A 24,394-nucleotide genomic window follows, 5' to 3' on the forward strand; every position below is an offset into this window, starting at 1 on the left:
GAAATACCATGTTAACTTGCTGGTTCTTCCAGCTGCTTCTCCATCAGTTTTGTCTCTTAGGGCCTTCCTTCCTCCTCCCTTCCTCCCTCCCTCCCTCCCTCCCTCCCTCCCTTCCTTCCTTCCTTCCTTCCTTCCTTCCTTCCTTCTGCTTGGGTACAGCTCTGTTCTTTGGACTCTGCTTTCTTTTTGGCATGATCTTATTTTTAAGATGAATTGTTAGTGACATCTTTGGTTTTGTTCATCACTGGAGATTCTTCCAGTATCTTTCTCCTTCCCCCTCCCAGAGAACCATCCCATATGACATATAATAGTTTTGAAAAGAAGAAGGGAAAGAGGAGAAAAAAATCAGCAAAACCAATATATCAAAAACATCTGAAAACAGATTAACCCCCCCCTCCCCCAGTGGGTCATGGGGTGCGCAGACCATAATATCCAGCATACTGGAAGTGCTTAAGAGATGCTAACTGACCAACTGACTGTCTCTCTCTGCAGAAGAGTGGGGTGGAAGTGGGGGCCTTTGCATTACCTTCTGGAGGTCTAGGGTGTGGGTTAGGAAGAGCTTCCTAACCAAGTTGATGGGCATGTCAGGTGTTTCCCTCTTAAGGAGAGTCCAATCCCAGAGCATAGCATCTTTAGGCTAGAGCCCAGGCCCCAGGGTCCCACACCTGGGGCCACCCAGATCGCTCCCTTGACACATTCCTCTTTCTTGGGGCCTATCACCCCCACCCAGAAGTGCTCCTTAGTGGTGAGGGGCATCCCAAACCTGAAATCTCATTAGGAGAGGGAACTCTCCTAGGGGAAAATCCCTCTACCCATTCAGAGTAGCACATGCTCCACAATCTGTGGTCTGGCCCAGTGTCACACAGCAGGTCGTATCACCACAGGACATGAGCTGGCTCTTCCTGGCCTCATGCAGTCTGCCATGTTGCTCCTAGAGTTGACTCTGGGAAATCTCAGGACAGGCCTAAGTTTTCATAGACACAGGTAGCAGGGTCCCTGGCTCCTAGCCACTCAAAAGACACTGTGTATATTAGGATTAAGTAAACCTCTATTTCACCCCACACCAAAAAATAATGTGAAGGAAGCCAAGTGCTCAAGGAAGCCCATAAATAAAGCTGAAAACATATGGGGAGGGCCTCCAAGTAGACCCCAAACAGTCAATACCAAACAACCTTCTCTGGCATTTGAAGCTCATCATTCCTGGTCCCCATCTCTGCCTGGACACTCCAGCCAGGACCCAAGGACTAAGCCTTCAGTGGGGAGAGAAGCCTGAGGCCTTTGTCTCCACACTAGGACCGGCAGCCCAGGGTGCACCCTGACCCCCCCTCCATTGACCCTCACCCAAGCTCTCCATCACACCGCCCACCCCTCCCCACCTCCTTCTGCACTGTATGTCTCTGGTCTGCACAGTTATTTACATGTTGTCTCCCCCTTAGACGGTGAGCTCCTTGAGGGAGGGACAGCAGGGGCTGTCCTTTGCCTTGTTCAGTAGCCCTCAAGCTTAGCCCAGAGCCTGTTTGCCCCTACCCCATCCAGAGCCCTGAGCTCTCCATCCTTTCCCCACACCCCCTCACCTCCTCACTGATGAGCCCTGACTAGTTTGTCTCTGTTGTTCTTTCTGAGCACGAGGCTCCAGTGGTTGCTGTATCTCAAGCATGAGCCTCATCCCATCCCATCTCCAGGACACTTGGGAGGGGACAGTCAGAGTCAGAGGAGGTTCAGGGTCCTCTGTCTTCTCCAGAGGTTATGCCTTTGTGCCCTGGCCTGGAGCTCCCCAGGTTTGCTCACCTGCTGCTTTCCTCAATCGTGCCTCCTGCACACTATTTGTTCTCTCGGCTACTGTTTTTTCCCATGTTACACCACTCTTTGCTTCCTTGTTTGACCAACACATACACGCTCACTCTCACATACACCCATACACACCCGCACACTCACATGCACATTCACACATATACACACTCTCACACACACTCAAGGAGAGGAATCTTTTGAAATTTTCCATCCTCTTCTTTATTTGGATCCTTCTTCGTCAGATTGGGAAGGCTCCAGAAAAGTCATTTGCTAGCCTTCATTAGGTACACTCCCTTTGACCAAAGACTTAACTTTCCTATATTTTAAATGTAACCCCAAGTATCAGGCATCAACCCCTGACTCTTCAGTCCAACTTTGGGGAGATCTCTGTCAAAATTTCTCAGATGTGTATATCCACACTCACTGACACCCCAAGACCTTTGTAACTCTGCTCATCTCGCTCCCCCAAAAGGGCTTTATTTCTCTGACAAACACTAGGGCTAATGAGAAAAGGGTTAACCCAAAAAGTGTCCAAGTTTGAGTTTGTTGACAATCAGTTGTGCTAAGGAAAACTTGCCTGTAAGGGTCCCCAGGAAGCTTGGGGTCCACATGGTCCTCAGCCTCAGCTGGGGGCAAACCCCACAGGCTTCCTTCTCCACATCAGGCTCTCCATCACCGACCTTCAGGCTTTCCCAGTCTCACTATCCACATGGACAGCTGTCTCCTTCCCTCCTCCCTCCCTCCTCTCCCTCTGTCCACATAGGGACTCATACCCTTACCTGCAGGTGCTCTGCCCAAAAGAATGTAAATTTTTATCACTGAAACCTTGCTAGGTATCTTGAGGTTTGTGGGCTAGATTTCTTTGTTAAGGACCAAGCCTTAAACTCAAATCATTCTGGCTTTCATTGATTGGCCAATAATAGGTCCCAGCCCAAGCCTCACTTGGAAATTGTTTGGGCTCCGATGGCTCAGAGTGAGTGCAAATAGCAAGTGTTTGTTTGTCCAGAAACCCTGAGGGGTCTTCCCCTCCCAGACTGATCTTTTTTCTTTGTTTGTTTTGGTTTGGTTTTGGGCTTGTGGTTTTGTTTTGTTTTGTTTTTTTGACTAAGTAAAAGAGGCCATGCTTTGCCACAATTCTTACCTAGCCTTAATCACTGAATGGGTGTTGCCTCAGGCAAAACGTTAAAGACCTTAGCTTGAAAAGGCCAAGGTCTCCCACTACATCCTGGGCCATCTCCAGTCTCATCCTGAGGTATATCTGGACCCAAATGACTCAGGAGGAGACACTTTGCACAGGCCTCCCTCACTTAAATTCCCTTGCATGTCATGGCATCACCTCCCTGCTGTCATGGTCCTCTCGAACAGCTCCCTCATCTGCAATCCATCTCCCTTGTCGTTTTCTCTAGCTAATGCCTTCTCTCTCTGGGCAGGACCTGTAGGACCAGTGACCTCCAGAATGGCCTCTTCTCAGGGGTTTATGTGGCTCAGTCTATCAAGGGTTGGCAGGTGCCTCCCAGACAGAGGTGCTGTCTTCCAGGGAGGGGCCCTGGGTCTTCTCCCTAAAGTGGAGCAAAGGGCCGGTCACATTCTCACATTACAGGCCCTTGGTGTGAACCAGGGCTTCTTAAACTTCCTGTTTTTCAGCAGCATTTGTTGGCATTGCATGGCCTGAGGGCATGCAGTGCAAAGTGCCAGAACCAGAGGCTGCAGTGAAGTTTTGTGATGCAACACGGGTGAGTGCTGCCAGAAACACCTCGGATTCATTACATATTTGATTCTTAATTAATTTTTGGTTGTTGCGTTTTCAGAAGCCTTTTCCTATTGCCAAATTTTTCGTGACCCCATAAGGGGTTTAAGAAGCTCTGATGTAAACTATGGTACTGAAATCCAAATCCTGTTCTCAGACATCATCTTTTACATCCATTCTTTATAATAATGTCCCTTCCTTCATTCAGCAGCCACAATGAATCCCAGACTAATCTCTGCCTGAGTTTCCTCATCTGTAAAGTGGGGATAATAATAGCAGCTACCTTTCTGGGATGTTGTAAGAAGTGAGGGAGAGAATATTTGTAAAGGATTTAGCACAGTACTTGGAACACAGTAAGTGCTATATAAATGTTAACCATTGTTATTGTTGTTCTTACTAAATCAGAGGAAGTATCGCATCTGCCCCAACCCACCACCTGGAATCATGGAAACTGATGAGGATGAGATCCTTTCCTAAAAGGAAAAGCCCTGGACTTTCCCACATGGCTAAATCTCTGGCATTTGCCTGAGGCTATAATCTCATCAACGGGCCTTTCATTGTGGCTACACCCAATCTCCCTTGGCCACCCCTGGTCCAGGTCCCTGGCATTCTATTCCCATATACTATTTGGCCACTCCTAGATCCCTCTCACAGTCTTTCTGTATATAAGGTCCATCTTGTCTCCATTAAGGTGCTCAGATTCTTATCATCTAGCCAATGCTCAGATTCTGTAAGAGTCTGGCTAATATGACAGATGTTCTAATAAACCTCGTCTTTGGCTGAAAGAAGGCTTGGGTCAAATTCTTTTGGACAGGACCCGTGTGTTGTGGTTTTGGGGTCCCAGCACCCCTAAGCCCCTAAACTTCAACAGAAATCACCAGGACTCAGCAGTTGTGGTTGGCCTTGAGTCACTGGTGACTCTGGAGAGAACGGGTTCAGGTGGGTTGTATGTGGGAAGCCATGAGGGGCCGAGAAGAAAACAAGGCCAAGAAGTGGAGGTGTTAGATGCCAACTTTGTGTCCAAGTTTCTTGGTATCTTCTCTACCTTCTGTATCCTCTCACATACAGCTGAAATGAACATGAGTCTCGGGACAGTTTATCTTTATTAGTAAGTTTATTTTAAAGATCACTTTAAATGTAACAAATATAAAGTCATTAATGTTGTATAAATTGTCAAAAATGTCCAAAGTACAAAAAAAGTACAGTCCATTAGTTAAATGGTCATTATTCTCAGGACACGGTGGGCATGCACACTATCCACCAGCAAAACTCATGCGTTCTTTGGATGAACAAGGAAGTACAATGTGAAGACGGCACGCACGCTCCAATCACAAATCCATTGCTTCGGTCAGTTTCCTCTCTTCAGGGATACCATTTACCTGGAACACAAAGATGGCACCACTGTAGATCCCATCATGGCATTGCTAAGTTTCAGAAGCTGAGCAGCAGCATCCCATGAGAGTTGGCAGACAGAGAAAGAAGAGGGACAACCAAGGAGACACCAACATGTTGAATTCCTGTCATTTTTCTAACTTTGGTTCAAACAGAAAAGACAAATGATAAGAGGGCAACCCCCCACCCCCCAAAATCTCCCACCTCAGCAGTTTCACAAGTTTGTCTTTCATCATAGTGTCACTGGAGAGTCCAACTCCTCCCCCCTCCCCCATTTTACAGATGAGGAAACTGAAGCCTGTAAACAGTCACCTAGGTACTAAGTGGAAGTACCAGGATTTGAGCCCAGGTCCACCAGCGCCCCCAGATCACCACCTCTGAGTCCCATGGTCAGAGCTCAGAACTCTTTTCATCATACACACTTTTGACATGTCCTTGAGTCTCACCTCATTGGTAACATCTCCCAAAGAAGAATGGTGGAATGAGCACCACTTCATCAAATGAGAGGCAGTGGTAGACAGCCACATCTACAGCCAATCTGGCCAGAGACCTTCTTCAGCAAGGGTATCCAAGCATGGATGGAAAGGAGGACAAGCAGATGGAGCATGTGTCTAGAGCACATTCCAATGGAACCCCCCATAGTCTTTGGCGTGCTACAAGACAGAGTGGAAACTGCCATGCAGAAAAGAAGGGTGGCAAGAGCAAGCACTTTGATTTATTTTCCCAATTTATAGAGAACCATCCATATACATGCACACACATCTGCTATCTCCCCCAGGAGCATAGGAGGCTCCCAAGTGGGGATTGCTTCTTTTTTGTCTTCGTACCCCCAGTGCCCGGCACAGGGTTGGCCCTTCACAAATGCTTACTTATGGACTGACTGACTAAGGTAACAATTTCAGGGAGGATGTTAAGGGCTTAAATTTCAAGGGCCTCTGCAAGAGAGGCAAAAAATCCTGGACCTTATTATGACCAAAGACAGTTGAAAAAATACTCCTAACTCCTGACCAACAGACCTGCTTGTGCATCTCTATGCATTTCGATGAGAATAATCTAGTCATGGAAGGCAGCCTTGATGAAGAGATGAGAAGGGAACAAGTCAGGGGCCCTAGCTGCCACATCTGCACAAGAAGTGTGTTGGCCATAAAAAGATCATCTGACTCAGTCACAAAATGGCATCTTCAAGGCTCTCTTTCGAAGAAATTGTCTCCTGGGCATTTGTCAAAATCCTTCACCCTCCCTTAAAGCTCAATGAATCTTTTATGATTCATAAAGTGAAGCATAAAACATCGAGACATTTGCTAGCCAAAGGCCTTCAATGGCCACTGTCATGGAGGACGTCCAACAGAGAGTCCAAATGGGAGAGGGGTTCCCCCAAATGGATATCCCCTGATGCTTTTGTTTAAAAATGATATTGTGATTATCTGGAGTCAGGGAGACTTGAATTCAGCACTTGTTGGCTGTATGGCCCTAGGCAAGTCACTAAACCTCTGTTTGACTCAGTTTCCTCATCTACACAATGGGGATGATCATAACAGCACCTGCCTCCTAGGTAATCAAGTAAAATGCTTCACAAACAGGAAGTGCTATTCACCATCATCACTCCCAATCATCATTATTACTGTTAACTGCAAGAAACCCCAAGATATTCAGTAGTTTCCCAGAAGAGATCTGTGGTCACTCAAAAGAGCTTTGCCTACCAACCCCTCAGGAAGAAGGAAATGGGTGAAGAAAGTCTCCTGTCCCAAGGATGACACAGAGCTGGGTGGGCTAGCCTGGCACATGGATGCTGCCATATTTCTCTCTCAAAAAACGTCTCTGTACTATTCTTATGAGGCACTGTGACTACGTGGCTGTGATTCGTGGAAAACAGTTCCTGAAGACCAGGTAATGGGGCAGCGCAGAGTGGGCAGGCATCACCGACCAAGAAGTTGGGAGAGAAGGGGAACCAGAGATATGGTCTGAGAGTTGTGTGGCTGGTCACCAGGCTGGACTGAGGGGTGCCTGGTGAGAGCTGGAGGAAAGCTGGAGGGTGGAGCCCCTGCCACGGGCTGGTACCACTGGAGGGTGGGCTCCATTAGGGAGGGGAGGGACTGACTACCTGCGCACAACCTTGGAGGCTGGAGCAGCGGAAGGCATGGGCCTACCTGAGGGCCTGGGGCTGGCACCATGAGGTGGCTGGGTTTCTGGCAGGGGCCAACAAGGACTAGCGTCACTTCTACACTGCCCCCCCCCATTCTTCCTTCAGGACTGCAAGCACTTGGGGAAATAAGACAAAAACCCCCATGTCTCGTCTCCCCCAAAGAGTGAGAGCTCAAGCTGGTGATCCACCGGAAGTTGGAGTGAGGCTTGGGGTTAGGACTGGGTTCCACATCAGCCAGGAATCACTACCGCTACCCTAATGTTCTCCCAAAGAAAAATCCAGATCAAATGTGAGTGATTAGAGAAAGTGGATCTTTGTGTGGGTGCACAGTCTTGGAAGAGATGAGCATTCTCCAGGGGCACTCAAGCACCTACAGGACCCCCAGGGGCTTGAGACCACCACCCTGCCTGTGGCCATGCCCATTTCCAACTTCCCAGTCTTTGCCCAAGCCTCTCTACTTCTGTCTGGCTCCCAGAATCTTGGCCTTTCTTCAGAGCTCTGCCCAAGTTCTCCTCCTCCTTAGAGGCAGCTAGATGGGCTTACCTTGGGCAGGTCAGGAATCTGTTTGCCTCAGTTTCCTCGACTGTAAAATGGGGATAATAATAGCACCTACCTCACAGGGTTGCTGTGTGAGGCTCCAATAAATATCATTTTAAAAAGGGCTTAGCCCAGTGCCTGCCATAGAAAGTGCCATATAAATGCCTGCTCCCTTCTCCTGCCTCTTCCTCCATAAAGCCCTCCTTGCTCTTCCCTCCTGCTGGTGTTAGTGCCCCTCCTTCCCCATTTTCAGGGCATGGAACTTTTTGATGCACATGCTGGGTCCAGGGTCCGTGCCCCATCAAGCTCAAGGATGGTTGGGCCGAATTGCAACAAAAGATGCAGCCAAGATCCAGGCGTCTGGAGACCCTGAAGAAATCCCAAGCCCGTTTCTAACCCCAAAGCCGTGTTTACTGACGGACTGACTGACCCACAGGCTAATGAGCTCTGCTTTTACAACAACAAGGGCCGAGCCCAAAGGGTCCCTGCAAGAGCAGGGCAGGGCGGGGGAGGTTTCCTCCTCCTCCGAGGATTGCAACTGAGGCAGGGAGGGATGAGACCCCACCCCCAGGGGCAGCTCTCCGCAGTCCAGTCACGCCCACCCAGTTCGGGGCTGCCTCTGCTTGTGATGCATCTACAGCATCTAACCCCAGCCATCAGCTGCAGAATGAATCACACTGCAGGCAAGAAGCAGCGTCCAGGAAAGAGGGCGCATGGCTCGGAATCGGGGGGCCCCAGGCTCAGCCTTGGGGAGTAACATCAAATGCTCTAAGCCTCAAGCTCCTCATCTGTAAAAAAAAAACAAAAAAAAAACAAAAACAAACAAAAAAAAAACCGGGACAACCACCTTCCACAACAGGTGTGAGGAGTTGGGCTGGGTTGGACCAGACATCTTCCCTTTAAAAATGACGCAGTCTAAACTCATTGACGCAAGCTCTGCGAAAGCTAGGGCAAGCTGCAGGGACTCTTCTTTCACACCGCCCCTCCCCCCCATTCCCTCCTCCCAACAGAAAGAATACGGCGGAAGCGGCCACGGGGGGCGCCCGCCCGCGCGTCTGGCTCCTCCTGCTGGGGAGATGAGGCACTTCAGGGACTGACATTTACTGCCAGGGAGCCATGGGCAGGCACAGTGAGGGGCCAGCCCTGCCTTGGGCTCCACACCCTGCTCCGCCCTCTTGGATTAAAATCTGAACAACGGTTTCATGATACTTGCCTCAAATCTTTGAAAAGTTGTCATACGAAATTCTCCTTAAAGCCCCGAAAGCAGTAACAGAGAAGACGGATTTTCAATAAAACACCAAACACGGAAAGCGTCAGTTACTTTGCTCGCTGCCCCTGCCTCCTGGCCCAGCCGCCTGAGCCCGCAGGACCGCCCTTGGGGCAGCCCCGACCCTGCCAGCGAGGCCCACCTGGGACGGCCCCAGGAGGGGCAGAGACCTCGGCTGACAGACCCCTGCAAAGGCAGACAAGTGATCCGGGCCAGCCCTGGGAGCACGGGACAGTGACCTGTCCCCAGCGGGCAGGCAGGAGGGTCACCTCCACTGGGGACTTCAGGGGAGGCAGTGACCACCAATGACTAGGAGAAAAATCCAGGACAAGCTGTTACCTCATCATGGAAAGGAAGGAAATCCCCACCCACGAGAAGGGTCTAAAAGGTGGCACTGCCAATGAACAAATGACCAGGAGGGAAATCTGACAAGAGTAAGGGCACAGTCACTTTCCCCACTGCTCAGATGACAGCAGGCCCAGCCTTGCAAGCCCCTCTCAATGCAGACCAACTCTCTCATGAAGGACCTCGGACACCCCCAGGGAGGATGCTCAAAGGTCCCCCAGTAGCAGCTCTGCTACAGTGAGCTCTGGAATCCTTACCCTCAATTAAGTAGGGTAGGGGTGGGGGCCCCGGGAGGGCAGAGCCCCCCCACAATCATGGTTTGTCTTCCCAATTAGCAGTCAGCCTAGAGGGCACAGGCTTCATGGAACCATCCAGGTCACATGTTCACACCCTGAATTTACCAGCCAGGAGCCAGGTCTACCCAGAGTGCTGACCGGGTACACTGCAGTCCTCCTCTAGGCCCCTGTCCAAATCCCCACCACCCACTCCCTGGGTCAAAGGACACTTTGGGCACAAAGTAAATGGCCCTCACACGATGTGCTCTGGTAACTGTCATCATCTGTGGACACTGGTGGTACTCACCGGCTGCCTGCTGCTGTGGAATCTGAGTCTGATGGGGCAGGTTCCTACAAACAATGAAAAATGGTGAGTGAGACTGTGCAGGTTTCTGTAGACAAATTATAGACCAATTAAATTGCATTTTTTTTTTAGCTAAAAGGACAATCACACATCTTTCTAATGGCAGAGCTGATCCAAGGACTGAGGTCTTTCATCCAGTGAGCCCAAAGCCTATCCAAACCCACCTCCCCTCTCCCCCCTTCCCCCACCTCCCCATTTGCAACATTGAGTCCTGGAACTACGGAAAGAAGGAAACCAGTATTTAATAAGCTCTTACTATGTACTAGGTACTGTACTAAGCACTAGGATACAAATCCAGCAAAAAGAAAGCCAGTCCCTGCCTTCCAGGAGCTTACACTCTAAGGAAGAAAGACAACACCCAAAAAGGAACTGAAAAAGGACTCGACTTATGAAAGTGCCGAACCAACTGACTGCCAATGACAGGCTTGAACCGGAAAAGCCAAAGCCGTCTGAGCTCTTCCTTTTCACTGGCTCCTTCACTGCACTGGTGCCCACAAATAAAAGCCACAAGTCATCCCAATACTGCCCCAGTCTGAGGTATGTTTTGATGTGGGGCAGCAGCCATCAGATATAGGAACATCCAAGTCAGCCTCCTGTATTTGGACACTGCAAAGAATCCATGAAAGATTCCTGCAAAAGGGGATGTGGAGCGGGGAATGGAAAGCCGTGGTCTCTTGGCATAGATTTTCCTTAAGGATGATCTTTCTCCCAATTTCCCGAAGTGGTCTGCTGCTCCCGCCACAGTCTTTTCCTTCATCCCAAAGAACAGCCACCATAAATCGAGGACCGACTTCAGGGAGGTCTATGAACTTAGGGAACCCAAAATTGCATTTTTATTTCAATACAGTTGGTTTTCCTTTGTAATCCAATGTACTTTGGTTTCTGCATTTAAGAATATGATTCTGAGAAGGGTCTATAGACGTCACCAGACTAACAAGTCCATGACACAAAAGTGATTAAGAAGAATCCTGTTGTAAATATAGCTCTAATGACCACCAAAAACAAACAATATCTACCAGGAAGAGTAAAAACACCACTCATCAAGTAGACATGAAATACAAAATGTTTAAGCTTCCTCATCCACCTGTTGTTCACTGGCGAAAGAGTGGGCAAAAACGCTTTTTCAAATGTATGGCAGAAATTGGGCATAGACCAAGATCTTACACCCTATACCAATTTAAAGTCAAAATGGGTACACAATTTAGATATAAAGACTGATACTATAAACAAACTAGAAGGGCAAGGAATAGTTTGCCTTTCAGATCTATGGAGAAGGGAAGAGTTTATGACCAAATAGAGAACATTATAAAAAGCAAAACGGACAGTTTTGATTACATTAAATTGAAAGGTTTTTGCACAAATAAAGCCAATGCATCCAAGATTAGGAGGGAAGCAGAAAACTGGGAAAGAATTTTTACAACCTCTATCCTGCCCTATAGGAAAATAGAAGGGGATAATAGAAGGATAAGAGAAGGGGGGGTGACAGAAGGGAGGGCAGATTAGGGGAAGGGGTATTCAGAATGCCTCATCTTGGGGTTGGGGGAGAGGTGAGACAGGGAGAAAATTTGGAACACAAAATCTTGTGGAAATGAATGTTGAAAACTAAAAATAAATAAGTTAATAATTAAAAAAAACAAAAAATAATAATTTTTACAACCAGTGTCTCTGATAAAGGCCTCATTTCTAAAATATATAGAGAACTGAGTCAAATTTATGAGAATACAAGTCATTCCCCAGCTGATAAATGGTCAAAAGATATGAACAGGCAGTTTTCAGAGTAAGAAACTAAAGCTATTTATAGTCACATGAAAAAATGCTCTAAATCACTATTGATTAGAGAAATGCAAATCAAAACGACTCTGAGGTACCACATCACACCTATCAGATTGGCTAATATGACAAAACAGGACAATGATAAATGTTGGAGAAGATGTGGGAAAATTGGAACACTAATGCATTGATGATGGAGTTGTGAAATGATCCAACCATTTTGGAGAGCAATTTGGAACTATGCCCAAAGGGCTATAAAATTATGCTTGCTCATTGACCCAGCAATACCACTTCTAGGTCTGTGTCCCAAAGAAAAAGATCATAACAACAGGAAAAGGACCCACATGTACAAAAATATTTATAGCAGCTCTTTGTGTGGTGGCAAAGAACTGGAAATTGAGAGGGTGCCCATCAATTGGGGAATGGCTGAACAAGCTGTGGTATATGAATGTAATGGAATACTATTGTGCTATAAGAAATGATGAGCAGGCAGACTTCAAAAAAACCTGGAAAGACTTACATGAACTGATGCAGAGTGAAATGAGCAGAACCAGGAGAATGTTGTACACAGTAACAGTCATGGGTGTATGATGACTGACTTTGATGGACTTAGCTCTTCTCAGCAATGCAAGGATCTAAGACATCTCCAAAAGACTCAGGATGGAAAATGCTATCCACATCCAGAGAAAGAACCATGGAGTCTGAATGCAGATCGAAGCATACTATTTGCTCTTCTTTTCCTTTGCTGTTTTGTTTTATTGCTTCATTCTCATGGCTCCTCCCATGAGTTCTAATTGTTCTTTACATCATGACTAATAGGAAAATATGCTTAACATGAATGTATATGTAGAGCCTATATCAGATTGAATGGGGGGAAGGATGGAAGAAGTGGGAGGGGGAGAAAATTTTAAACTCAAAATCTTATGGAAGTGAATGTTGAAAACTAAAAATAAATTAATTATCAAAAAAAATGTTTTTTCACATCTCCTACAGATTCTCTCTACTCAGTCCCATACGGTCTATCCCTCCCCTTAAAGTATGGCTGAGCTGTTTCCTCCAGGCCCCAGGTGTCTGAGCCATAGCAATCTTGGAGCTAAGGTTGTAGGCAGAATGGCACAGTCAGCCATAACACAAGGCTGTGTTATTTGTGATACTTCATAGGAGGCTGATGGTTGGTAGATTCAGCTGCTAAACATACACAAAACCTTGTCATTGCAGGCAGCCTCCCCTTCATTTAGCATGTCCAACACTGCCTCCCATTCTTGGCACCTGCCAGCATGTGCTCGCCCAAATTAGTACAGTGTAGCAGGGCAGGGAATCTGCTGCTACCACATTATGGATTGTCCTTGAGTGAGACGTTCATTTGAGGATAAGTTCCCTTGATGCTTCTCCTAGCGACCATCCTCACTCCCTTACAGCTGGTCCTTAGTTCTCAGTACCTTTGCCTGCTCATTCCCTGGTTTCTTCAGCAGGACCCACATTGGCCAGAGCCCACCATCATCTAGGCCAATGAGGGACCCCTTGACTGCACTCACTGAAGACTCCTGAGGGTGAGTGTTTGGGAGGGGAAAGTTGCTGAGTCAAGAAAAAGACGCTAAATAAGAGAGCTCGTGTCTCCCAGCCCCTCCCCCTGAATGTGAAGTCCTCTGAGCGTGCAGGTTCTGCAGTGACCATTTATCCAAAGAGGGACGAGGGTGTGATTCAGGAAGGGGTGACTGTGCCGCATTCACTGGGAGAGTGAATCAGTGCAGGATCCAAGCTGCCAAGCAGGATTAATATTTAATAAAGGCCATCACATCAGGATTCGTGATGTGACCATGGGCGAGCCTTCCATCTCCCAAGTATCAAATCCTGTGCTTTTTACCTCCTGGGTGGGCACTCTACCACACCTTGGTATCCATCCTATGTACTTCTTTTTCTTATAAAGAAAGGAATACTTACAACATACAAGCTTATTTTCACACACACACACACACACACACATGCACACATACACACACGCACACACACACAGACGCAGCAGGCATCATCCACCCCCAAACACACACTTTGCCCTGCCTCAGGTTCTGAGGAGATGAAGGGGGTAAGGTGCATACCTTAGCTCCGTTCTCATACAGCACGGCCCTCGTTCCAAGGGCAAACCTTGCTTGGGCTCAGGTCTCAGGGATCCTTGCTTCTCAGGGCCTCTACACTGGGCTGACTGTGCCATCCTGCCTGAAACCTTAGCTCCCAGATCACTATGGCTCAGACTCCTGGGGCCTGGAGGAAACAGCTCAGCCACACTTTAAGGGGAGGGATAGACCATGTAGAGAGAAGCCGTAGGAGATGTGAGCGCCAGTGCCTGCTCTGCTACCAGCCAGCTTTATGACCTGGGCAAGTAACAGACTCTCAGTTTGCCAATGTAAAAATTAGCCAATTGAACTAGTCTCCAAAATCCTTCCCAGCTCAAAAAATCCCAATCCTTGAACACGATGCTGTTACTTCCAGTGATTTCAGTGGCTCCTAAACGAGTCTTTGCTTCACAGCACAGCCTTGCTCAAGTTCTGCCTTCATTTGATGCCAAGTCCTTGGTCAAGAACAACATTGTCATTTGCAACATTGTTTCAATGGGAAAATAACAATTCACTTCAAGACCCTGTTTCCAGGAATCTGTTGTATAGAAAAGTGAGAGCAACCCCTCTCCCTGCAGGAATGTCCTCTGTGTCATCTTCTGCCTGAATAAGGAAACCTCTGACCCCAGCTACACCATTAGGACTGATGCTGAGATTCTAATTAAATGAGATATTTTCAGTCCCAATGAGTTTAGAGGTTAAAATCAGTTGGCAGAGATTTTTTAAAATCTTAAAAATGTGTTCAACAAATATGGAAACATTAAGCTGTGTGGCTGGTATCATAAATAGTCTGAGATACAATGGTCCAGGGGTTGGGGCAGTGAGCAAGGTGCGAACCTCATCATCCTTGAGATGCCCCTCTGGTGCACCCTGCTAGCTCTGGGGAGGCTGCGATGGTTGGGATGCTGCTCCCTCCCTGACCCATGTTTGGGTTAAGACTGATGTCTGCTTATCTGGGAAATGAGAAGATGAGAGAAGAAAGAAAATGACGGCAAAGGAGAATCGAGGTAAGGAAAAGAGCATGAATGAGGAGACAGCCAGGGCTGCCTTCCAGCCAGGGACTAGTCAAGGCTGACACAGGCTGCTGACTGCATCAGCAGGGCTGGGGAGAAGTCAGCCATAGAGGAGGAGGAGAAACAGCATCTCTGAGCAGACTCTATCCTATGGAGGCTGATGCACAAGCATGGCATAAAATACCCCTTAAAATTTTAAGCTAAAGGGAAAAGTAATTGAAATGCAAGCAGAGGCTCAACTGCTGAACTCCACAGAGTCCATGGCTACCCAGTCTCTTTGGGGTCCCTACAGCTCAGCTCTACCACCTGAATTCTGCACAGATGTGGCCAGTCTCACACCAGCTTTCCATCGACACAGAACACCCAGGGTCTTGAACATCGCCACACCCTCTAACAAGGCATTCTGTTCTCTGAAGACCCTGTCCTGCACTGGGGCCCTTTGGGCACCTGCCCATGTTCTAAAGACCTTGCCAAACTTCAGTCCCTGGCAGCCCGAGTGGGTCTTGAGAAAGGGCCTGGGTGTTCTAGCTGCAGACACGCATCACAGCCATCATGGGGTACTCACGGTTGGGCCTGCATCAGAGGCATGCTGGTATTGTCATAGCTGTCTGTGTGCAGCGGGGGGACAATCTCCCCAGTGACCGGGTGGAACACAGGCAGCGTGGACAGTGGCCAAGCGATTTCTCTGTTCTTGGACATGTCACGCAGCTCCTTTGTGGATTTCTGAATAGCGCTGTGATGGACCAGTTGGATGCTAGGTCAGAAGGAATAGACAAGAGTCAGTAAGAACCATCGGCTCCTCTGGACAGGAATGTCTAAAAAGTTATGGAAAAAAGTTCTCTTAAAATAAAAACACAGATTATTGCATTTCAGGCTTGCTAGACTCTGCCTCCGAAATAGGAAACTGTATTTAGCACATAATTTTATGTGGTTGGAGGGAATTTATAATAATTATTTGATTAATCTTGAAATCAAAGATTGTTTCATTAAACTGTGCAGAGTACCATGTTCAAAGTCTCCTTGCCAGGGAGCACGCGCCCTACGGTTTGGTTGGAATTCTCACACTCTTTCCCATTTTCACTCCTTCCTGGAGGGCATCTCAAGGATGTGCAGAATGTCCTTTTGTGGGGAGGCTCTGGCTGTAGATTTGGGGGAACTCTTTGCCTCAGGGGACTTGTCCTCTCTTCACTCTTTATAACATTGTGCATGGGGAAGTGACATGTGTCTGTTTTAAGTTTAATTAACTACATGTTCATTTCTGTGCCCTTTTTAATGTGGATTTCCTGCCCTTCCAAGTCTGTCTATTTAAAAAGCAGCTCCCGCATTTTGGAAATAAACCATGGGGCCAGATAAATGGAACAAGCGCCTGACGCACATGGATGAAGCGTGAAGGACTACGGAGAGATGGAAGGAAGGTCAATGGGGACGAAAACAGCAGGAAAGAAGACACTTACTCTGGGGTGTACATGTTTCTCTTTTCCCTAGAAACAAAACAAAATGTATGAATTAAATCATAGCATTGATATTTGGAACATCAGAACTATGTGCTGATGGCGGTTGAGCATGAGGTGGAGATGCTGCAAAGCGATATCGGGCCCTGGATGAGTGCGCACAGAGAGCCAGGGCTTGTGAAAGACACACACGGAGAAACAAAAAAAGCTTCGGGCTGAAACCAAGAAAGTTGGTGATGGGATGAAACGGGGTGACATGGAGGATGGAGGGAGGGGCGCTGCTGCTTGCTGGTTCCCTTGCTTACTCCTCGGGCCTCCCGGCTGGAGAGGGAAGCCATAGCCCTCCAACCGGATCATCCCCGACTGATGCTGGGATGGGAACTGGGCCTTCGGTTGTTTTGCGCACTCCATCGATCCGATGGCCAACAATTCCAAGCCTGTTCCAACTATAACTTCTGGTCAAGCTGAGGCATCCACTCGGTGTCCCCCCATCCCAGCAGAGGCTCCAGCATCTGCATCTCTGGACCTCTACTGAGCGGGTCCCTAGGTCTCAGTCTAAACCAAAGTTAGAGTCAGAACATTCTTGGGACCTAGCTGGCACTGGGGGGGCTGCCTTATTCTTGCAGACTTTGCATGATGCAATTAGACCTCCTACATCCATTGATGAGGGTCTTAAAGTGAGTTTAAGACATGTTTAAGAGGAAAATATGGTTTCCACTGGTTTATTGAGAGTTTTATGGACTACGGAAGCTGCTTTTGAGTGTGAGCTGGTGTGTTGTGAGCTGAGGAGACGCGACCATTCATTCCGTAGTAGAGCACTGAAGTACTCACACGCCTTCACGGCGGCAGCACATGATGTAGGCGAGGACCAGAAAGAGTACCAGCGCTACCGCCGAGGGCACAGCCAGAGTGATGAGGAAGTCTGAGTAGTAGTCTCTGCTCTTCAGCGAGTCAGGGGGAGGCCGGTACTCCCCACCATCAGGCAGAATCCCCTCTCCACAAACCACCTCCTGGTAAGTGGACACTTGTTTTGTTTTGTCAACCTGACACAAGAGAGAAAATGGCAACACACAGATTAATGGCTAGGGGCCAATGCGCACTGCCAGTGCCAGTAGCTGTTGGCTTTGATAGAGAGCTTTGCCTATGTAATCACTAGAGCGTCAAGCGGCCCCATTTTACAGATGAGGAAATGGAGGCCCAGAGGGGAAGTGACTTGCCCAGAGTCACATGGCTAGTTAAGAGTCTGACTCTAAGTCCAGGACTCCATGCAGTGGGCCACCTGGTCTTGACCAGCTTCCAATTATCCAGAAACAGCAAACAAGGCAACCAGGAATCCCATGAAGAGCCCAATTCCACTTGTAGCAAGACTGTGAACTCTCATTGCAAGGATAACAAAGAGAGATGTGCCCACTGATGCCCTGGCCACATGTGGACCAGTACCCTCCCCCATACACACACACACACACACACACACACACACACTCACACTCAGGACCATGGGATCCTTGATCTGCAGCTGGGAGAGCTAGAAAGGGGCCCGATGTGAGCTCACCTGGGGTCCCTGAGCTAGTCAGAGCCTGTACCTTGGGCATCCTGAGTCCTAACATAGCCCCCCTCTCCGATGCAGCTCAGAGCCCAGATAAACGGCCCAGCTGAGGTTCTCACCTTTGAACACCAAGGACTCTTCACCCCACTCTTCACTACCCCATGGCACAGCTGGAGCCAAGTATTGACAAGAACCATGGGCCATCCAAAAGACAGTGGCAAGGAAGAGAAATTTCCAAATGAAAGAATTTGTTCCTAAATCATGAAGGGACTGGGCTGCTGTATACATAACACATACCTCCCTAGGATCTGACAACGAAAGACACAACCCACTTTTAGTTCTTATACAAGAAACCATGGTTCTGTTCTCTCAAGGAACGTCTCCCATCATAGCTGGCATACCTCTGCGTGGTTGGGACTATAGCATTTGTTGGCAAATTTGACAAATGGGGAAACCAAGGTTTGGACGGGTGACCTTCCTTGCCAAGGAATATCTGAGGCAGAATCTGAACACAGATTTCCTTGATCCCAGGCCCAGCACTATCCCCTGTATGATTGCCTCTCCCGACATCCTAGATAGAGAATTTCAACTCAGAAAGAATTGGGGGGATTGAGTTTGAGGGGTTTCCCATCAGGCCCGACAAGATGAAAACAATGATGAGCCCCCCACATTCATCACCTGTCTGAATAGGGGGCAGCTAGAACCAGAAAGGGATGGGGAAGGGGAGGGCTGGCAGGTTCATGGCAATGGGGAGAGAGCTCATGGCAGATGACGCCAGATGGACTAACTCTGAGCACCTAAACATAAGGTGAGCCCCCTCAGAGAAAGACAGGCACTGACTGTCCCCAAGACAGCAACACCACCACTGGAAACCAGGAGGGTCAGTCAACTTTTGGCCCAAGCTGCCAAGACACATTCAGATGCCAGAAGCCATTTCAGTAGAAAATTCCAGGACCGGTTCCTTCTTTGTCTCGGTCTTCTAGTACCTAGCACAGCACTGGGCACTCAGCAGACGCTCAATAAATGTTTGTGAGTAGAATGACTGAAAGTTCTGCCCTGAACACGGGCCTGTCCTTAGAAGCCTGTTGCCTACTCTCTAGCCTTCTTCCCTCCAGCAGAAGGGAAGCTCCTTGAGGCCAGGCATGGCTCAACTCTTGTCTCTGCATTCCCAGGACCTGGCTTGGTGCCTTGCATACAGTAGGTGCCTCATAAATGTTTGCTGAACCTGACACTAACAACAGCACAGAACTAGGAACTTGGAGCTGAAAAGACTGTCAAGGTCACCAAAATCATTCACAAGTGAGGGCAGGGAAGTGCTCAGAGAGGTGAAGGGCACCCAAGGTCACATAGGTAGGAAACGGCAAAGCCAGGATTCAGGTCCCTGGACTGTGGGTCCAAGGCCCAGCCCACAACCTCCTGCTGCTTCAGTATGAAGTGTCACAACTACAATCTCCCCTCCCAAGGCAGCCCAAGGCATTCTGTGAAGGAAATGCTTGGTCTGGCTGTCCATGGGATTTAGCTGTCTGAAGACTCCTTGATGGTTAGGACAGAGGACAAGGCTAGCAGACAGAAGCTGGTGCTCTCTGGGCCTGGTCTAAGGTTATGGCAGCTGCAAAGCCCACCTTCTCCAGGAAGTTGTTCCTGCTCCCCCTTAATCTGAGTGCTCTCCCTCTGCTGCTGATCCCCAATTTATCCTGATTTTTGCTTGTCTGTCTATAATTGTTGGGTCAGCATTCTCTCCCTTTAGACCGGGAGCTCCTTTAGGACAGGGACTCTCTTTTGCCTTTCTTTGTGTCTCCAGCACTTAGCACAGTGCCTAGCACATAGTAGGTACCTAATATTTTGTTAACTGACTACCAGCATCTTCTGGAGAAAAGGCAAGTTTCCAACCAGCCAACACGCACTTATCAGGGACCTCTATGTGGCCAGCACAAATGAGGCAGTCTCTTCCCTCAAGGAACATGGGGTCTCTTAGAAGGGGCAGCCTGCAGACAAGTAATTACATAGGAGAGGGAGAAAGAGAGAGAGAGAGACATGGGCAGCAGTAACACATTTAATAAGTAACCACTTATTATATTATTATAGTAATAAGTAATTCGATAAGTAACCACTTATGGTCGGGGGAAGGGGTGGCAAAAACCATCAGCACCTTCCGTGCTGGGCATCTAGCCACACGTTCACCTCCAATGACCCCTCAGCAACTTCCCAGTGGTGAAGACACTTACCAGAGAAATTTTGCACCAATCAATATAAAACTGAGCTCGAAATTTTTTGTCACACGTTATAGTGGGTTCCATTTCCTGGCTGCACCGCAGCTGGTTCTGTGGATTCTCCACCTCCCGTAAACATGAGGAAAAGGGGACATCGGCACCGACCATCACATAGACCCTGAAGAAAGAGAGGAACAGGCTGGGATGTTGGCTGGCCCTCGATGGCAACTGGAATCAGGGTAGAACAAATCAGTCTCCATAGCAAGCTCTCTCCTGAAATGAATGGGCTTGGTCTGTCAGTGGAAGCTACTGGGTAATGGTGGGGCTCAGGAGAGTATCTTCCCTGTCATTTTGGGGACTTACTGCCTCATTGGGGCGGGGGGGGGGGAGAAGGGGGGGGGAGGAAGGGAGGGAGGGAGGGAAGAAGAGAGAGACAGAGACAGAGACACAGAGAGAGAGAACATAACTGAGTGTGGGTGAAGAGACTGCCAGGCCCCCAAGAGGAGCTGATGACCACAAGTTTACACTGGATTTGGCTCAAGTTTCTTAGCAATTGAAGCCAAGAGGAAAAGAGCCTGGACTCAACAATGTTCATTTTGTGCAAAAGAAGGCACCTAATCCAGCCTACAGAGATCACCTGTTTTCCTGGAATTAAACCCAAGCAGAAATGGACAATAAACATCCTTGGAAAATGGACACCAAGGAAGAGTGGACAGCGGCCTTGAACGCACTTTGGGAGGTGGTGTGGAAGTGGGGCTCCGGGGACGCTTATGCCCCCTGCTGGCAGTTCAGCAGAGGGCGCTCTAAGAAGCACAGAGCCCCAGGCTTCCCTCTTTCCCACAGTGCCCTTCCCGGAGCCCACACAGTCTCACCCTGCTCCTGCTAGGATGTGGGTTCTTTGAAGGCGGACAGGGACCATGCCATTTCTCTCTCGGTATGCCCAGCTTTTAGCACAGGGCCTGGCACTGAGTAGGTGCCTGTCGAATGGAATCCCAAGCTCTGTGAGCAGAGACTCTGATTGATCCCATTCATTAAAGAGGAGGCTGGTGAATATCTCAAAAGGGCACCAGTGGACACAAGGAACCAGCCCAGCTTTGCCCAAAACAGCATAATGTCATCTCCTTTTCTGAAAGAAGGGGGATGCTGGGGATAGTTCTCTTCAATTCTAACGCAGGAGAATCTCATGCTGTTCTTGTGGAGAAGATGGAGAGGTGAACAAAATGATAAGGCCATTGCATGGATCCAGAACATGCTTGTTACTGGTTCCAGGTCTCCTGTGGAGGACCCTGGGGATAGGGCTACTTCCCAGGGTTATCAACGACTTGGATAAAGGCATAAAATGGCCTGCTCATTGAATCTGCACACCGAGCTAGGAGGGACAGTGAACATGCTGGACCAGAGAAGCAATGTCCAAAAAAGACCATGATCCTAGGGGGTTCTGCCAACCTAATAAGATGAAATTCAAAAGGGAGAAGTGCCAAGTAGTGAACTTGGGTCCAAAAACCCAATCCCCTTCACAAGTATATGATAAGGAAGGCACGAGAGCTAGCAGGTGTTCTTAAAAAAAAAAAATTAGACTCTGCATTATCAGTGGAGTGCAGACTCAATACGAACCAGCAGTGGGAGGGAGCAGCAATCGGAGGAGGGAATGGTCCCACTGTCCTCGGCTCTCGACAGACTTCATCTGGAGTCCTGGGCTTGAGCAGCCAGGGAGAGCAGCTATGTTGGTGAAGGACCTCAGAGAGGCAAATCTCCACTCAGTGACTGGATAAACTTCCTGCCAATGAGAGCTGCCCCACAGTGGAACAGGCTGCCTTGGCAGAGGATGGACAATTACTCCTGGGTACTCCTTGGTCCCTTCCTTCTGTCCCCAGCCCTCAGCTCGGCACCCGGCACACTGCCACCAGTCAATCAATGGCTGGAGAATTGGATTTTGGATAATCTAACACCACAGGCACAGAACTCAGAAAGCCAACCTGTCCAGGAGCTGATGTCTCCAGTGGGTGATGTTTGATGGCACACGCTTGAAGTGCACATCACATATGCTGTTGATTGAGGGAGAAGGACAAAGTTGCTGTTTGGCAATAGACATCATTTAAATGGATACAGAACAGGCCGAGTGGCCAACTACAAAGGACAGCGAGTTTCTGCTCATGGCAATGTGGAAGGAGGTCTGCAATGGATCACCCCAGCGGGCTGGGCTGGGCCTTGTGCTCTTTAGCACTTTTATCAATGACTCGGAAAAGGCATAGGTGGTGAGTTCATCAGAGGTGTGGAGGACAAAATAGCTAACACACTGGATGGCAGATAAAGGATTCGGAGAGATCCTAGAATATGATAGATCCACAGATCATGGAGATCATACTAGAACACTGGCCAGATCTCATCTGCTTCTAAGTGACATAACCCCCTAGCTAGTGCAGCACCTTCCTAGCCAGGGACTACGGGGCCGACAAGCTGGGTTAGCAGTTCTGATGGGAAGCCAAGACAAGAACAGCTCTGGGTTCCACAGACACCAGGACTACAGAGAAAAGACACCACATCCTCTATCACTCCCTCCTCAGCATGGAAAACTGCTAACATTTTTATATCTCAAAGAGGATTCTTTGACTTACTAAAGAAAAAGATTTTGGAAAATGTCTTTTATTTGGCATAGATTTGGTGAGAAGACTGAAAGTCCAAACGTCCATCTTGAAGCCTAACCACCACAACATGAACGCGTGAGCTCTTTGCTTACCCTTCCTTCATGTCATTAATCGGGAGGGGGACACGTCCTCCACGGTCCAGGGCTGACGTGATGTTAATGGCGTTCAGACGTTCTGGCTGCCAGACATTCTTCACTGCCCCGAGAAAATCGCCCAGAACCTCACTTGCCAGCATTTCTTCCACGTTCATGTTTTTTATGAAGAATTCTGCTTGATAGGGTAACGGGAAATCTAGTTTTTGATGAGAAAAATGTATATGTTTGATTTGAGAATTTCCAGAAACCCAATGAACAACACCAAGAGTGGCAGCACTGTTGCCATGGAAACAGGATCCCGGCTCAAACCGGCTTGGCAGCTTCCATGGGAAAAGATGCAGTTACTGCATATCCGTCCCTCTGCCCACAGAGGGGATGGGGAAACATTGCCCTTCTCCACCAAGACTGTTCTGAACCCTCCCCCCAATTCTCTGCAATCTGCAAATGGGATGAGTGTGGCATCTCTGCCTTTGTCCAAGGCATCCAAAATAGAAATGCAAAAAACACAGAGCCATGCCCATATTTCTGGGGCACACTGCCGAAAAACTCCTTCCAAACTGAACTCGAACTATTAGCAAGCATCCTTTGGGTCCAGTCATTCAACTAGTTCTGAATACATTGTGTACTGCCACCACCTAGCTCAATTCTCATAATCATAATATTCCCATGAGATCCTTTGTCAAAGGACAATATTCTCCTTCAGTAATCCTGGCATACCAGGACTAGCTAGAGCACCAGACCTGGAGTCAGTCAGGAAGTCATCTTCCTGGGTTCAAATCTGGCCCCAGACACTTAATGGCTGTGGGACCCTAGGCAAGAAACTTAACTCTGTTTGTCTCAGTTTCCTCATCTAGGAAATGAGCTAGAGGAGGAAACGGCAAGCCACTTCAGTATCTCTGCCAAGAAAACCCCAAATGGGGTTGGGGTTACAAAGAGTTGGACACAACTGAAATGACGGAACAACAATCCCAGCAAAACTGTAAATGCGGTTGGCCTGCCATGTCCTCTTCTTGGGGAAGCCATGATGGCCCTCAGTACGGGCTGCTTATATTTCTACATGTGTAGTAGCCATCCCTGTAATAATACATTTTAGGACTTTTCAGTGATGGAAGTCAACCTCCTTGGCCTAGGGTAGGATGACTCCCTCTTCATTCTCCATCTTCAGGGCTTCTCCTGTGAGATCAGCCCCCACACCTGCCAGCTCTTGCAGACCCTAGGACAAAGGTCACTTGGTTCATGAGGGGGACTTCGTCCAGGGCAGCCAAGTACTCTTAGTGTCACCTGAATGATCTAGGGATCAAGGCCCTTTTCAGTCTGAAGATCGTCTCATCAGAAAAAGCAGAAAGAAAGCTGGGCAGTAGCCCAATGCTTTCCTTGATTTGTTCTCCTTCTAACTTCTAACTAAACTTCTAACAACTCCTCCTCTCATCATTGCTACCTAACCTCAGCTCAACCGGAGCATTAGCCCACTTGCCTCTCCTCCAATTATGGAGACATGCTACCATGCTTACAAGAACATTTGATTGGGTCCTGTTTGTCAACTGCCAGAAAATCAGGAGATTTGGGGTCCAGTGGCTCCAGAGCTGTTCCACCATGCCCCCCTCACCCTGAGCCTTGGGGTGCTGGCCCAAGCACAGCTTTTCAAGGGACACAGAAGAGAGGGAGGATTTCAGCCATTGCTTCAGCCCCATC

General features: G+C 48.4%; 1 protein-coding gene across 6 annotated transcripts in view; it reads right to left on the bottom strand.

Annotated features, from left to right (window-relative positions):
* Nucleotides 1-4,633: 4,633 nt before the first annotated feature.
* SGCE (sarcoglycan epsilon) overlaps nt 4,634-24,394 on the bottom strand; it is a 57,152-nt gene continuing 37,391 nt past the window's right edge. For 2 of the 6 annotated variants that reach the window (XM_021000111.2, XM_078150542.1), the window contains 7 exons: nt 22,700-22,898; nt 19,978-20,140; nt 17,038-17,249; nt 16,210-16,236; nt 15,321-15,509; nt 9,805-9,848; nt 8,586-8,858 (listed from right to left, as the gene is read on the bottom strand). In XM_021000111.2, coding sequence (XP_020855770.2) covers nt 8,791-8,858; nt 9,805-9,848; nt 15,321-15,509; nt 16,210-16,236; nt 17,038-17,249; nt 19,978-20,140; nt 22,700-22,898 — 902 coding nt within the window. In that variant the 3' untranslated portion in view covers nt 8,586-8,790. Of the gene's footprint in view, nt 4,918-8,574; nt 8,859-9,804; nt 9,849-15,320; nt 15,510-16,209; nt 16,237-17,037; nt 17,250-19,977; nt 20,141-22,699; nt 22,899-24,394 lie in introns of those variants that run through there. The other 4 variants (XM_021000110.2, XM_021000113.2, XM_021000112.2 and 1 more) reach the window with 4 other exon arrangements.

Source organism: Phascolarctos cinereus, unplaced genomic scaffold, assembly GCF_003287225.1.
Source record: "Phascolarctos cinereus isolate Bilbo 61053 unplaced genomic scaffold, phaCin_HiC Scaffold_1;HRSCAF=81, whole genome shotgun sequence".
NCBI classification, from domain to species: domain Eukaryota; kingdom Metazoa; phylum Chordata; class Mammalia; order Diprotodontia; family Phascolarctidae; genus Phascolarctos; species Phascolarctos cinereus.